Source organism: Podarcis filfolensis, assembly GCF_964270895.1.
Source record: "Podarcis filfolensis genome assembly, chromosome: Z".
Taxonomy (NCBI): domain Eukaryota; kingdom Metazoa; phylum Chordata; class Lepidosauria; order Squamata; family Lacertidae; genus Podarcis; species Podarcis filfolensis.
In genome coordinates, this window is record NC_139617.1 from 41,071,901 (window position 1) to 41,088,830 (window position 16,930).

The 16,930-nt window shown below is 47.6% G+C and overlaps 1 protein-coding gene across 2 annotated transcripts in view; it reads left to right on the top strand.

Annotated features, from left to right (window-relative positions):
- The window catches only part of ARRDC1 (arrestin domain containing 1), a 53,466-nt gene that overhangs the window by 12,816 nt on the left and 23,720 nt on the right, over nucleotides 1-16,930 (top strand). For both annotated transcript variants that reach the window (XM_083597373.1, XM_083597372.1), the window contains exon 2: nucleotides 12,293-12,403. In XM_083597373.1, coding sequence (XP_083453499.1) covers nucleotides 12,293-12,403 — 111 coding nt within the window. The remainder of the gene's footprint in view (nucleotides 1-12,292; nucleotides 12,404-16,930) is intronic.

Here is a 16,930-nt window from a genome sequence, read left to right on the forward strand (position 1 = left end):
TTCCAATGTCTCATGGGCTTTCACATGGAAGATGGAGCAAGCTTGTTTTCTCCTGCTCTGGAGGGTAGGACTCAAACCAAGGGCGTCAAGTTACAAGGAAGGAGATTCCAACTGAACATCAGGAAGAACTTTCTGACAATAAGGAACGGACTTCCTCCCTCGGGAGGCTGTGGACTCTCCTTCCTTGGAGGTTTCTAAGCAGAGGTCAGATGGCCATTTGTCATGGATGCTTTAGCTGAGATTCCTGCACTGCAGGGGGTTCGACTAGATGACCCTCAGGGTCCCTTCCAACTCTACAATTCTATGATTCTAAGACTTTTGCTGCAGAAAGGTTTGTGGTTCTCTGTGCCCAACCCCAAAAGAAATCAATGGCTAGGACATTTGGGTAGTCAGTGGAGAATTAGTGTGATGTCCCAGGATGTGGAAACTTGTTGAAAGCTGCATTTAAATGGGGGGGGGGGCAGCACTCAAACATGTGACTTGCTCCACCTGCATTCTAAAGTAGGGTTGTACCACATGCTCTATTCCTGATTGTATGAGTCTGCTTGCTTGTGCATCATCTGAACATGGTGCTAAGCTGATGGGGCAGCAACACTTAACCATTCTGACAGTGGGGGAGGAATTTGTGATGACTCCACTCACGTTTACCATTGGTGACTCATGAACATGCATGATGTGTGAATTGGACCTTGGAACCTGTGGCAGAAGAGTGACTCAGCTGCACCCAAGTTTCCAAAGGTGCTTACAGGTGTGGACGTTGAACAGTGTCCCAATTATTGCTGCTCTCCTTTAAGCTGTGAGTGGAATAGCTACTCTAGTTCCATATTTCTTTAATTCAAATAACAGCCTTCCCCTCATTAGCCAGTGTGGTGTCCCCAGTCACGTAATCTGGGGAACCGGGTTCGCGTCTCCGCTCCTCCACATGCAGCCCCACTCACCTCACAGAGTGTTTGTCGTGGGGGAGGAAGGGAAAGGAGATTGTTAGCCGCTTTGAGACTCCTGAAGGGGAGTGAAAGGCGGGATATCAAATCCAAACCCTCCTCCTCCTCCTCCTCCTCCTCCTCCTCCTCCTCCTCCTCCTCCTCCTCCTCCTCCTCCTTCTTCTTCTTCTTCTTCTTCTTCTTCTTCTTCTTCTATACATTTAAATCACTGAACAGGTGAATATGAGGGGGATGATTTGCTCGTGATGTCTTGCAGAAAAAAGGGAGCCTGGCAATTCTGTGTTGAGTGCCCAGTGTAGAAGTAAACCTAGACTGTGGGTGGAGAACCTCAGTCCCAAGGGCAAAATGCAGCCCTCAAGGCCTCTCTGTTTGGTCCTTGGAACTCACACCTCACCAACCTGGCTTTGCAACCTGAGAGCTCTTTTGCCTGTCTGGAATGTGTCCTTGAATGCTGTGCTTGCTTGCCTGGGTGGAGAATAAAGAGGTGTGTGTGCATGCATTTGCATAGAAAGTAGCCGACTGTACAAAGGTGAAATTTACATCCCTTGCTCAACCCATTTTTATCTCTGACCCCACCCACCCTCAGGCACTGAAAAAAAGACTTGAAAAGATTATCCAAATCACCAGTCATCACAATTGGGGCAGGATAAGAAACTGCACTCCATCCTAGCTACATGAACAGGCTTACGAGTGTGTACAAAACAGTTTCCTTCAGACTTGCAAGATAATCAAGGGTGGCTGGGGAGCTTGATCTGTCCTGGTGCTAGGAACTGATAATAGGAGTAGATGGGTGGGGGTGTGTGTGTTTCTCTTTAGAGCAGTGGTTCCCAAACATTTTTGGGCCACCGCTTCTTTGGTTCCACAAACTCATCCCCTGTGTCCTCTGCCCAATAAAAAGCATTGTTCAGAATAGCAGCTTGCATGACCCACTAAAGACGATAGCAACACAAGAAAATACAGTATTTTTCGCTCTATATGACACACTTTTTCCCTCCTAAAAAGTAAGGGGAAATGTGTGTTCGTCTTATGGAGTGAATGCAGGCTGCGCGGCTATCCCAGAAGCCAGAACAGCAAGAGGGATCACTGCGCAGCGCTCCCTCTTGCTGTTCTAGCTTTTGGCTTAGCTGCGTGAAGCCTCTTCAGGGCATGGGGAGCCTTCATCCCGCTGCCCTGAAGAGGCTTCGTGTGGCTGTTGCTGGCTGAGGGCCGCCCCTCATTCTATTCCCCCACCTCCCAGAAAAGCCCGCAAGAGCCGTGCTCTCTTTAAAGAGCCACGCGGAGCGTGTGTGTGGCTCTTGGGGGCTTTTCCCCGAGGAGGGAGAAGCCTGCAAGCACCGCACACATGCTCCTTGCGGCTCGTGAAAGGGAGTGCTGAGCAGAGCCTGGGACGCATACAGGCTCTGCTCAGTGCTCCCTTTAAAGAATATTTTTTTCTTGCATTCCCCCTCTAAAAAGTAGGTGTGTCTTACGTTCAGGTGCGTCTTATGGAGCAAAAAATACGGTACTAAACAATAACCAATAATCATAGATTTATTCAAAATTCAATTAAAACTATTCAGTTTAATTAACTCAACAAAACTGATGAACTTGACCCAGTCATACCAGCTTTTCAAAGCCTGATAGTCACTTACACCTCCAGTGGCCTCTTGCTGCCCCCTTGCCTTTTAGCTCCCCACCCCACAAGGTAATCCTACTGTCCCCCATGGGGCAGTACCACCCCTTTCGGGAACCAATGCTATTAGACCTTTGTGACTTCTAATGTCATGTTGGATTAATGTTTTGTTGTTAAAGCTGCACAATGGTGTCAGTGGAGCCGTGGTGTCTTGCAGTGTTGGTCCTGCTGTTTGAAGATAATCTCTCTCCCATTTGCTCAGTGGATTCTGAAAGGTGGGGGGAGCTTAGGCAGAGAAAGAGAAGCCAAATATCGAAGCTGGTCAGCAGATCTGTTCTGTGATTGTGCCCTGTCCCTTGTGCTCAGCCTCAGTTTGTTATTTTGCTGAGATTTGAAGTGGGTGAGTGTGGAATCGTAAGCTTCTGGCTGCTCATTGCAATCTCACAAAACCCCTCCCGTGTCTTGTGAATGCTGGTCATCCAAATAAAAATGAGTTGATTAAAATTGAGGAATAGCAACTTAATATTGAGGCGTTGCAGGACTAGACAATTTATTCTGTCAAAGAAGTGGCAAGTTTTTAGGGAACTAAGAGTGCATTAGATTAATCAGCTCCAGTCTACCAAAGCTGGTGCCACAATAAATTGCTGTGTGTTTTTAAGAGTGTTTTATGGGTCCTCATTGTTAAGCTGCCATTTCTCATGTTTTTATCTACTCTCGTTTGACTGTAGCTTAAAATTTATTTCATTCATATAAACTGACGCATGCCACTGTCCTGGACCCTTGCATCTTATTTATAACCAATTGTTGTTAAGAACATAAGTAGAGACCCTGCTGGATCAAACCAGTGCCCATCTAGTCCAGCATCCTGTTCTCACAGTGGCCAATCTGATGCTTATTATGGGAAGCCCACAGACAGGACCTGAGTGCAACAGCCAGTACTTGTGATTCTCAGCAACCTTGGTAGTTGTGATGATTTAGAGTTCCAATCTGTTAAGTATCTGGTGAGGACCTTCCTCTTCCAGTGAGCCTTTTAAGTAGATGTTTTCCCCAGTCTTTATCTGTACTGGAACTGTGTTTAGATTAATAATAAAAACAATTTGTTACCTGTCCTTCACCCTAAAGTCCCAGGGCGGGTTGTAACATTAAAACACAATATTAAAAATTGTTTTCAAACAACTTACAATCACAAATGTTGCATGATATAAACTTAACTTATATAGGGTGATAACTTATACACTACAGGGGTGCCCAAGCTTTTTCAAAGAGGGCCAGATTTGATAAAGTGAACATGTGTGAGGGCCGACCAAAGTTGAGCTTTTTTTTTACAATTTTACCCTAAAGTTGTTGAGCTTTTTCTAGGATTTAACCCCAAAGCTGTTGAGCTGTTTTTTAGGATTGAAGCTGTTGAGCTTTTTTACCGCAGGACATATATTGCCTGTTATGCAGGGTGTCTTTTGGGATGGTACCCAATCTTTGTTCTACTCAGAGTAGACCCAATGAGACCAATGGACCAAAGTTAGCCATGCCCATTAGGAATAACTATTGGATTCAACTCTTGGAACCAGCACTCTCGAGAGGACTTATTGAAAAAGCCTTTGGGGTACAGCCGCAGAACAGATTGTTTGGGGATCAGACCTGAGTGGCACATCAAACGCTTGATTGGTTCTCTTATCTGGCATAGAATTGGTATAAAGTTGGTCTGCTCCCTGTTTGGTTTTGCACAATGAGCTCTGGCTCTCTGTGATCCCCCCTGTGCCTGCTTTCCAAAGACAGCGGCAAACTAGACCTTCAATCAGCATTTTCCATCCCTCTAACATTGTCCTCTTGCTTGGGGAGGGATGGAGTGTCTGCTGCACTGGCTTTGCCCCAGAGGCACCACACAGTTCCCTGTAGCCATTGCACACAATCCAGAGCAGCCTGCTCCACTGCTTTGTGTTGCAGGCTGGTATGAAGTGCATTACTCATTTTGGAATGAAGTGCCTAGGAGGGAGACTTTCAGAGGGTTTGCTGTGGTAAGTCTGTTGTTGCCAAAAAAAAGAAAGAAAAGAAAAAAAGGTCACACAGCACCTTTTTATGAACTAACAGGTGTTGTGGCATAATGTTTGTGGAGTAGAACCCATGTCATCAGATGTATGTCTACAGCACTGGAGGCTGCTTCATTAAGGCGAATGGGGCACTGCCCCATATCCTCAGTCCTCCCTGAGTCACCCCTTGCCTGCCTGCTATTCTTACTTACAAACTAGCTCAGGGGGTGGCCAGCTTCCTTCTCCTCCTGAGGGCTCATCCAGACTTCTGCTTCTCCTGCCACTTTCCCCCAAGGAAGACCCCATCTTTACTGCTGATTTGGAGCAAACATCAGTTGGGTTTTCCACAGATTCATATTTGCTCCAATTCAGTGCTTAAAGAGCAAGGTTTCCAGGGGAAGCAGTGGAGCAAACAGAAAACTGCTTGGACCTGTTCCTTCTAGAACTAGAACAAGCGGAAGTGTGGAAGAGTGTTAGTCCTGGTAGAACTCAGCAGGGAGGAAGATGGGGACAAAGCTAGGATTGGTTGGCTCATTGACTCTGGGTCCTCCTATCATTGGTTCTGGCACCAACAACTTTTGGGCTCCTTGCTTTCCACCCTACCAGTCTAGTAGCCACCAACTGATACTGTACCCTATCTACCAGGGAGTTTCTCTTCCTCCCCTCTTCCTGTTCCTTTATTTGCCTTGGGTGGGGGGTGCACCTTGTTTGATACCACTTTAAACAGTCATGACTCCCTACCCCCCAAACATCAGGGAGCTGGAGTTTAAGGATGCTGAAAGAAGCCCCCCATTATTTGAAAGAAGCCATGACTGTTTAAAGTGGTGTCATAGTGCTTTAAACATATTGTGTGAATGTGGCCTTAGCCGTGTTTGATGACAGAGGGGTAGGACCAGCTTGCAGGTGAGGGTAGCCCTTCCTGTCTGAATGTGAGCGTTGTCAGAATACCATCTGCAGGGAGCAGCAGGGTCACAGTATGGCTGTGGCTCTTCAAGTTTGCTTTCTTGTTAGCACATAGACGGGCGGGTGGTCTGGTTCTGGGCTCCAAGCCAGCCATGCCCTTTTGTACTTATAGCCATTTGAGGTGGTGGGACGTCGTCACAAACTCGAAGGGTCTCTGTGTCTGTTGCTAAGGAACTGTAGAGTTGACTGTGGCAGTCCTTTCTCTTTGAAAGGCTGCGTGTCCCGCCCCCCACCCCACCCCCCATTTCTGTCAACCCTAATCTCATGCCTACCCTACAGGACTCAAGGCTTGCTGTTTTGATCATGCATGTAACCCACCGCTCTGGTGAGCAGCAGCAAAGATTTGGCAAACCATCTTGAGCCAGGTTGGGCCGCCTGGCACATTTCCAGGTGGCCCGTGTGTTTGTTCCCCCTCCTATTTGCCTGAATGCTGAATAAAACCCCATTGGGTTAAAAATAATGGGTGAATTCATGCACCTTGTGCTGGTGCTGGCTTTCCATCGTCTTGGAAGGGGTGGGTGATGTAGAGCCATTGCTGCCCACAACCCAGATGCTCTTTTTAGTGCTGGAAGTGAACGAACATCGGTAGCTGCCTCCTATTGAGTCAATGCTATCTCTAGCTTAGCATTTGCTACACTAGAAGATAGCAGCTCTCCAAGGTTTAAGGTTGCAGACTTTCCTAGCTCTACCCAGAGATGCCAGGGGGAATTGAACCTGGAACTTTCTACCTCTACCACTCTACCCTCTACCACTGAGCTATAGCCCTTGTTGTGCTCAAATGTGTTTTTTTTGCCTGCACTTCAAAATAGTAACAAGAACACCATCTGCACTGTACTTTCAAGCAGTGTCACACCACTCTGGCTTTCCCCACAAAGATTCCTGGGAATCGTAGTTCACGAAGGGCGCCAAAAGCTGCTAGGAGATCCCGATTTCCTTCAAAGAGCTACAAGTACCTGTGTGGTTCATAACAGCCAGTTGCTCTTCCCAAGGAACTATGGGAACTGTAGCTCTGTGAGGGGAAAGGAGGGTGCTCTCAGCATTGTTAGCAAACTATAGTTCCCAGGATTCTTTACAGGATGCCAGAGCTGTTTAAAGTGCTATGATGATGCTTAAAATGCATAGTGCAGATGGGGCATTACTGAAACGCTGTCTTTTATTGCCAGAGAATGCCGATATACAGCATAACATAAATCAGTGTAAAACACACTGTCCCTGTGAAGGTATATTAGAGATAGGCTTCAAAAGAGAAATTAATCAAGGAAATCTTTGCTATTTGGGTTGCAGAAGTCTGGAACCAGACTTGATATTCTTCTTACAGATTAAAGGAGAGCAGCAAAAATTGGGCACTGTTCATCACCCACACCTGTAATCCTAAGACTCAGAAAATGGGCTCAAGGTGTATAGTGGTTGACAGCTGGGTGGAAGATTTCTCAGAAGCCCCTTATAAGTTGCAGCAGGATAGAAATACATAAAGTAATACACAAGCAGAATTAAAACAAAAAACAAAAACCAGAATCCCACTTGAGAGGCAGTGTGGTGTAGTGGTTAGGCTGAGTATTGGAGGTGGTTGAGAACAAAATGGGTTAACCCAGTGATTTCCAACCAGTATGCTGTGGCACCCCAGGGTGCCTTGAATGATGGTCAGAGGTGCCATGGGCAACACTGGCCTCTGCCACTCTTAGCTTCCCTGCTCTGATGCCCTCTCTAGTCTCTGCTTCCAAAAGGCCTGCACAGCTGTTAGTTGCAGCAGCCCTGGCTACAAGCTCCCTGGGTGAATAGTGCTTCTGGGGATGGCCAGGAGGTGCTTCCCAGGCCCCTGTGGGGCAGTGTGAGGAGGCACCTCTCTTTGGGGTGGGGAGGGCAGCTCAGATACCAGGGGTGGCAGCAGTGCCTGCCCAGAGGACTCCCAGGGAGAGGGGAGAGGAGGTTGAGGAAACACTCCACAAAGGAGGGTGTTCGAAAAGGGGTGAGAGGCTGCCAGCTTGGCTGGCAAAGGGTGACATAACTGGGTTCCTGAGCCCCACAGGGGTGCCGCAGAAAGCATGTAGTTGGTCAAGGAAGCTGTGGACTCAAAAAAGTTGAAACCCTATGGGATAACCCCATGGCTCCTTGTAAGAAGGATGACAACACGACTTCAAAACATTCTCTCTTTTTCATTTCTTTCAGTACCATTGACTATGGTATCCTTCTGGAGCAGCTGTCCGAGTTAGGAGTAGGTGGAACTGCTTTTTGGTGGTTCTGGTCTTACTTGTCTGGTTGTTTCCAGAGGGTGATGCTTGGGGAGTGTTCTTCAGCCCCGTGGAGCCTTCAGTACAATTTTATTCCTCATGCTGTTTAACATCTATATGAAACCACTGAGTGGGGTTATTCGGAGGTTTAGAGTATGTTGTCAGCAGTATGCTAATGACACACAGCTCTACTTCCACTTTACCTCTGCAGGTGAGATAGTGGATGTGCTGGATCATTGTCTTGCCTCAGTAATGGACTGGATAAGAGCCAACAAACTGAAACTCAGCCCAGATAAGACTGGAATAGCGGGTGGTTCACTAGACAGGATGGAAGGGAGGTTGCCTGCTCTTGATGGGGTTACACTCCCTCTGAAGTGCTGACCTTTAAAGCCCTAAACAGCCTCGACCCAGTATACCTGAAGGAGCATCTCCACCCCCATCGTTCTGCCCAGACACTGAGGGCCTTCTGGTGGTTCCCTAGCTGTGAGAAGCAAAGCTACAGGGAACCAGGCAGAGGGCCTTCTCGGTAGTGGCGCCCGCCCTGTGGAACGCCCTCCCATCAGATGTCAAAGAGATAAACAACTACCTGACATTTAGAAGACATCTGAAGGCAGCCCTGTTCAGGGAAGTTTTTAATGTGTGACATTTTAATGTATTCTTAATCTCTGTTGGAGAGATGGGCCAGATGGGCAGGGTACAAATAATAATAATAATAAATAATAATTATAATTATTAATCTGTAGGTGCCAGACAAAACAGTTCCTCTTTCCCCATGCCTTTGGCTAATTAAATAATCTATGGTCATTTAAACTGTATTGGGTGGTGTTCTGGTTTTTGTTTGTTACTATGCTATGTATTTTTGTGTTTTTATATTTAAAACATTGTGATCCTCGAATGAAGGGCAGTATAAAAATTTAATTAATTTAACAAACAAACAAAGAAATAATGAGGTGTATGGGTTGTTAGGCCGCGTTCAAAATTATCCTGCATCTCTAACTAAGAAAGATCAGGTACTGAGAAAGGCTTCTGCCTGAGATTCTGGGCAGCTGCTGCCAGCCAGGGCTGGATGAACCAACTATGGTATGTGGCAACCCTCTGTGGTCCTAGGAGACTCTGGTAATCAGTTCCAGTTCTCCTTTTTAAAAATCTCCTTTTGTGACTGGATCGAAATGTCCTGGCGCCACCCTCGGTGCCTGGCACCTTCACTTGCCTGGCTGCAATCAGCTGGTCTGTCGAGCACAGCGGTAGCAAAAGACCTTGCGCCTTTTGCTGTCGCGCTACCCCCACCAAACCTCTGATTTGCCTGGCAGCATAAATGAATAAATAAATTGCTGCTACCCTGCAGACCCCCTGATTTGCCCAGCAGCAAGTTAAATAAACAAATCCCCTTTCCCCCCGCTGCCGGGTGAATCATGTTTTTTGTGCAGTAGTGCCATAGCAAAAGACGTGGCAAAATCAGCAGACCACCTTAATTCACCCAGCAGCATTTGGGGGGGGGTGTCTGCATGGCTGCCTGGTCTGGTAGCAGGGCAAAAGAAGAAGAAAAATACATTGTTTTGGCGCCAGCAACCTAGGTCCCTTGAGCCCCATGACTCCTATCAGTCCTATCCCAGTTTCTAACACTGGTGTTAGGGGAGGGGTCGTATCTCTGGTGGGGAGCAAATTGTGCTTCTTCTGGGGCAGTTTGCTCACCTTTGGTCCCCACTCTGCACTCAGCTCTCACCTGGGGCTCCTGGAAGCTGTCAGCTTATAGCAACAGCCACACCCTAGGAAATGGCTTTGACTGGCTGGCTAAACCAGGTGAGGGCAGCCGATGGGTCTGAAATCCTTGTTGAGTTAGGGTCTTCCTGTGCACATGAAGACAGGCTCTGGAAGATTGAGTGGACAAAAAGACCAAGAGTGGCTCCAATGGTCAGGAAGGCAGTTTCTGCATGTGCTGTAGAGCAGGGGTCACCAAACTTTTTCAGCAGGGGGTCAGTCCACTGTCCCTCAGTCCTTGTGGGGGCCGAACTATATTTTTGGGGGGAGGGAGTGAACGAATTCCTATGCCCCACAAATAACCCAGAGATGCATTTTAAATAAAAGCACACATTCTACTCATGTAAAAACACGCTGATTCCTGGACCGTCTGCGGGCCAGATTTAGAAGGCAATTGGGCCGGATCCAGCCCCCGGGCCTTAGTTTGCCTACCCATGCTGTAGAGCAGTGGTTCTTAACCTGTGGGTCCCCAGATGTTGTTGGACTACAACTCCCATAATCCCTGAGCTCTGGCCATGCTTGCTGGGGCTGATGGGAGTTGTAGTTCAACAACATCTGGGGAGCCACAGGTTGAGAAAGGCTGCTGTAGAGGGAAGTGCGGGGCAGATGGGGCTCACCAACCTGGGAAGGTAGCCCCACTAGGAGAAGGAAAACTCTGATTCTAAACTTCTGCTGCCTTGCAGGAGAAGATTGGGTGGTTGGGTGGAGCCTTGTATACCTCCTTCTGGCAACTCTGCAGCCAAGCTGGTGCCAAATGTATCGCTCTGCTTTCCTTTGGACCATGTCAGTGAGGCTGAGAGGGGTGTCTTGTCATCTTGGCAGCCCAAGACCTCCATACACACTGCCCAGGCTTGCATTCCAGGGAGGTCATTTTAGTGCTGCTAATGCAGAGGTTTGGTTTCATCCCCAAAGGCAGACTCTATCGTCTCTCAAGACAGACAGTTGCAAACAATAATTATGGGTGTGATTTTTTTTTTAAAAAAAGCATAATTTCTTCATAACTGATTTCTGTGTTGTTTTCTTCCTGCTTTCGCTTCCTTGCAATGAGGGTGTAGCTTGGCATACATTTCCTGGCTATGTGGGTGAAGAGCTGCAGCTCAGTGAACTTGGCATGCAGTAGGTCTCGCTTTTAATCCCAGACATCTCCAAGAAGTGCTAGGAATGCCCTCTTTCTGAAGCCCCAGAGAGAACTGTTGCCAGTCAGTGTATATACTACTGAGCTGATGGGCCAAGGGTCTCACTCTGTGTTAGGCAGCTTCCTATCCTTTTTAGTTGACATGGCATTCACTGAAAGCAGTGGGTATCTAACTTAAAAGCTGATTTAATTCATTGGGACTTTGGAGCTGGTTTGCAGACTTAGTTTGGAGCACAATTGGTGGCTTAGATACCTACCTTGCTTAACTGAAACTCTGTACTAAGCTTTGTCTGCAATGGGTGGCATTATTGACAGATGGCTGTCTGGTCCAGCGGAGGATTCTGTCAGCAACACTGCAGTGGGAAGCCATTTTTTTGCCTATTCCCTCTGTCCCCAGTCATGCTGTTCTGCCCTACCACCCATCTGCAGCAGATTTTGGAGGGTGCAGGGGCACGTGGACAAAATATCCCCGTGGTACTGACAGAACCCTCTATTGGGTCAACAAGCTGCCAGGACACTGTGAAGGACATTGCTATTGGATATGTGCTAAAAACTGCTTGGTTCCACCCTCCCAGCCTACCCCCGCCAAGAATAGCATAAGAGAGAAAGGCGTTGCTAGGAGACGTACCTAAATCATAAATTGGGTGATTGCTTTATAGAGAAAAGATACCGTATTCTAATATTTGGGTTGCAAGTACAGTGCATGTTTGTTTGTGTGTGAGAAAGAGAAAGGGAGGGAGGGGAGGGGGGGGAGAGAGAGAATCTCTTCCAGTGCCAAGTCTGTATGTTCATCATTTGGGGCAGGACACAAGAAGAACATTTTGGGCAATATGGAACTTCATTCTGTCCCACTCTTAACATGGCATACAGACATGGTATTAGGGTAGGGTGGCCCAGCACAAAGCCTGTGGGGACTTTTTTGGTGGCCGTTGGCAACATTTGATGGCCCACTGCCCTCACACTGCCTTCCCAAAGCCTGGTTATTGAGATGCTGGGCTTTGGGAAGGAGGCATGAGGGCTCTAGGACCGTGCCAGAGCCTCAGGCCTCCTTCCCAGAGCCTGCTGCCTCACTTACTCAGCTTTGGGAAGGCAGCACAAGGGCTGGAGGGGCATCAAATGTTGACCTCACTCCTGTCCCTCCCCACAAGGCAGTTATTGTGGCCCACTTGGTATGAAAAGTTGGACAGGTCTGTATTAGAGGAACCTTGGGTATATTTGTACCACTGCTTTAAAACACCGAGAACACCCTGTCACCAGTGGCGTAGCGTGGGTTGTCAGCACCCGGGGCAAGGCAAGTAATTTGCGCCCCCTAACCCGTGGATTTTAGTAGGGGCAGAGAGCTGCCAGTGCGAGCGCCCCCCCAGATGTTGCGCCCGGTGCGGCAGGCCCCCCCTGCACCCCCCACGCTACGCCACTGCCTGTCACGGCTCGGTGCCAGCAACATCTGGACTTCTAACAGAGCATAGTTAGGGAGCCACAAGGTTCCTCAACTTCAGAGAATTGATTGCCTTACTCAGCACTGGGCAGCTTCTTAAGTTGATATGCTGATAAATACTGATACTCTTTATTTTGGCTTGCCAAGAAAGCTAATATTTTCTCCTCCCCTCTTCTTCTTCTCTTCTCCTTTCCAGCTATCAAGGTGAGCTGTGTGGGTTCCTGTGGGGTCTCCAGCAAAATAAATGACACTGCGTGGACTGTGGAGGAGCAGTACTTCAATACAACCCTTTCAATGGCTGATAAAGGTATGATTGGAGGAGGAAACTCTGGATGTAGATGGGTCTGGTTGTTGAAACACTTGTGTGGCAGCAAGGACTTGTATTGTCTCCTGAAGAGGTCTCAGACTCTTTTCCTGGTAGCTGGTAAAAGTCAAAGCACAGCTATGCATAAGTCTCTAACTCTGCCTTTGGAGTGTCAGACTTGGACCTGGAAGACCTGGGTGCAAATCCCCACTTGGCTATGAAGCTTGGTGGGTGACCTTGGGCCAGTCACTACCTCTCAGCCTCACCTACCTCACAGGGTTGTTGTGAGGATTAAATGAGGATGGGGGAAACCAGTAAGGCTAGCTCTGAGCTCCTTGGAGAAAAGAGGGGGGAGGGGTAGATATGCAATGGGTCAATCTGTTTTCCCCCTACCCCGGTATTATGAGGCCATTGTGCTTCTCCCCTTATATTGAGTCAAACCATTGGCCCTTTTGCCTTTTATTAGAAGATGCTATAAAACCAAGTGTCTGCTTGGCAGGGGGGAAGAGCTTAACAAGTGGAAAATGCTCTTCTTGCCTTTCCCCTTCTAGTTGCCACCTGCCTTGCATCTTGCAGGGCATCCTGAATACAGCATTGGCAGGTGACCTTGGTTTGCAGGTGGGTTGGTAATGGGAGTGGGCAGGTCCCAAACCATGTGGGATTTTACAGCAGGTGCAAGAAGCATATGGTCCTCCAGGTGTTGCTGAACTTTGACTCCTGTCATCCCTGGCCACACTGACCATGCTTGCTGGAGCTGATGTGAGTTGCAGTTCAACAAACTCTTGGAAGGCCAGAGGTTCCCCGCACCTCCTTTAGAGATGAGCACCAGAACCTTGGGACTGGAAACGGATTGGAAGCCGGAGGAACTATTGAGCGTTGGCAAGGTTCTGTATTTAAGAGGGTCTTCCTCTGGTGCCCATGAATCTCTTGAGTCCCCCACTCCCCTGTGTCCTCTTGGTCATGAGTGATAGCCCTTGAGGTGTTTCACTTGCACCCACTCCCCACCTACTATCCTCTTGGTGGTGAGTATTGCTTTTTAACTTCACAGTACCAGCCCCTTTTTCTTCCAAATGTTAAAAGTGTAGCACTTGCTGTAACAGCTTCGTGGTGAATACTGACACCTTTTCTTCTTTTTTTAAAGCACTGGTTTTGAGGGGCGTTACCTCTCCACCACCACACTTGAGAAGTACATATTATTATTATTATTATTATTATTATTATTATTATTATTATTATTATTTCATTTATACCCCACCCTTCCCGGTTTAAAAATCGGGCTCAGGGCGGCTAACAGCAAATATAAAACAATGATTAAAAATAGCATAAAATACAACGTAAAATGCAGCATCAATATCAATAAAATTCAAAAATTCTGGGGTCATTTTGGGCGGGGGGGGGGAACCCAGGCAGTAGACATCAAATGATCACCAGGGTTAACTGGCCAAGTTGGTCCTACTAGGGCCAGCAAGGAGACCAGGGAAGAATTTAAATGTGGGGTCCCAAAAAGGGTTTCTTCATAGAAGAGAAAAGGGAATAGAGGATCAGGCTAATTCAGATTGAAGGCCAGGCAGAATAGCTCTGTCTTACACGCCCTGCGGAAGGAGATCAAGTCCTGAGCTGAAGGAGGAAGTTGAGAGAGTGACACCCTTTCCCACTTCCACTTTCGGCTCTATATGCTTTTCAAGGCTCAGATTAATTCCACTGGGTATACAGCTTTTAACAAGAACTCTTGGAAAAAGCAAAACGTTTGTGCGCTTTAAATTTAAAATTCCTTATAATACTGTGCTTTAATGCTGTAACCTGTGCTGGGACCTTAGGGTGAAGGGTCATACCTTGGATGAATACGCTTTAGGTTAAGCATTTTCGGATTGTGCTCCACGGCAACCCAGAAGTAACAGAACGTGTTACTTCCAGGTTTCGCCGCTCGCGCATGCGCAGATGCTCAAAATGACGTCACGCTCATGCGCAGAAGCGGCAAAACGCAACCCGCATGCGCGCAGTTGCATGTTACATTCACTTCAGGATGTGAACGGGGCTCCGGAACGGATCCCGTTTGCATCCAGAGGTACCACTGTAATCATTTGTCTCTTGCTAGTTCAGAGAAGCAGAGAGAAAGGTGGCTGGGCTGGTGGCGCCTACAGAACTTTCCCAAACCCCCAAATGTGCTCAAGTGGGCCTTGGAGGGTTGGTGGCCCCTGCTGTACTAACTGCAGTTCCCCTGCTGCCTTCAAGGGCAGCCCCATGTACAATGTAAGGCAGTATCATATTAAAGAGAACCAGTGTGCTCCCAGCAATAATGCAAACTCTCCTTTTTGCATGCATCCTGTCCCCCAGAAGGAAGGACATTTAACTAGTACAAAAAAATCGCTTTTCTGGGCACAATGGCTTCCTCCCTGGTGGGAACAGCATCTTTCTTTGGGGGCTGCCTCCTCTTGAAAAGAGCCCCAGCCCACCTGAAAGATTCCTGTTAATGAGCCACTTGGCACAGATCCATGGTGTAAGGTGGATGGGGGACCTGGCCACGTTCCAGAGACTCTCTAGGGTTGAATGATCGGCGCCTTCCACTGGCTGGCAAACAGGTTGCAAAGGGCACAGATTAATTTTGAGCATCGAAACTAGTTGGTGAAAAACAGCAGCAGCCACTGCTGCACAGTGGTGCTTTGTTAGTAAATGTACACTGGAGGGGAGGGGAAGGGTGTGTAAGAGCAGAGGAATTTCAAATGACGTACTGAAAAAAATGGGATATGTGGCCGAAGGGAGCAGCCAGACTCGCTTGGCAACTTCTGCTTGACTGCGGACTTTGAAGCAAGGTGAGGGGAAGCTACTTGTGCACCCTGAGCCGAAGTGTTGCTCCAGCTTCGATCCTCAAGCCCCACAAGGTGGTGTTCCTTTGCTGTTGCAGGTGGCCTTGGGATCTTGCTTAGAGCCCTGTTTGTGTGTGTGTGTGTGTGTGTGTGTGTGTGTGTGAGAGAGAGAGAGAGAGAGAGAGAGAGAGAGAGAGAGAGAGAAAACAAACTTCAGGTTGTTGCTTTCAGTAGGAGGTTCCTCTTCTGCCTTTAAATGCCCAGAGCAAAACAGAAGAAACCAGCTGAGGATTTCATCCCTCCAAGTGTTTTGGCAAGTTCTGCAGCAGACGCATACTCCAGTCTGAATCTGGATTGCTGGGCTATGACTCTTTAAAGGGCACTGGTTCTTGAGAAGCTATAGGACATATTTCTGCTGATAATTTGTCAGTATGCTGCCTCTGAACGTGGGGGTTCTACCTGGCTATTGTTTGCCAAAAGCTATTGATTAGACATCTCGTGTATGGATTTGTCCAACTCCTTTTGTGTCTATCACACCTTGTGACACCAAGTTCCTCTATAAATTTATTGTTTCATGAAGCAATTTATTTTGCTTTCCCTGAATTTACCTGGTCTTTAGGTTTTCATTAGGTAACCTCCAAGTGCTAGTATTATAGTGAAAAACAGCCTCTGTGGCCACTGTCTTCTGGTTTTGTAGGGAAAACATGCCGTAGTGCTCACAAACTACTAGATAATTCGGAGCATTGTTGCTTACGAGAGGAGGTAAGTTTAGATGAAAATGTAGGTGGTTTATCTTAACCAGGCTTAGTGGTTACATTAGAGGGAATGGATGGCACTTTGCTCTAAACCACTGAGCCTCTTGGGCTTGATGATTGGAAAGTCAGCGGTTCAAATCCCCGCAACCAGGTAAGCTCCTGTTGCTCTGTCCCAGCTTCTGCCAACCTAGCAGTTCGAAAGCACATCAGTGCAAGTAGATAAATAGGTACCACTGTGGTGGGAAGGTAAACGGCATTTCTGTGCACTCTGGCTTCCGTCACAGAGTCCTGTTGCAGCAGAATTGGTTAGTCATGCTGGCCGCATGACCTGGAAAGCTGTCTGTGGACAAACGCCAGCTCCCTCGGCCTGAAGCGAAATGAGCACTGCATCCCATAGCTGCCTTTGACTGGACTTAAACGTCCACGAGTCCTTTACCTTTTTTCTTTTTCTTTTAACCTTTAATGGTTACATTAGTCCTAGCTTTACTGCAGTTCTGCTAATTGACATCAGGACCTGGGTGGGAGCCCAGATCAGTGTTAACCAGGCATAGGCAAACTCGGCCCTCAAGATGTTTTGAGACTACAACTCCCATGATCCCTAGCTAACAGAGCTGATAGTCAGGGATGATGGGAAATGTAGTCCCAAAACATCTGGAGGGCCGAATTTGCCTATGCCTGGTGTTAACCATTGTTAACTTGATGGAACAAGTAGCCAGGGATAACTAGCCAGTTAGGCAAACAGAGGGAATTGGATATGTGAGCAAGGGGAAAGTATGTGCAATCACGTGACCCTCTTAACCACAATTAAGACACATCCCTAGCACAGCCTCATTTGCAGAGCTAAAGGAACCTTTGGCCCTCTAGATGTTGATGGGCTATAGCTCCCATGATCCCTAACAATTGGCCACGATGGCTGGAGCTGATGGGAAATGGAGTCGAAGTACTGTACTAGTTTTATGGGAAAGCAATGC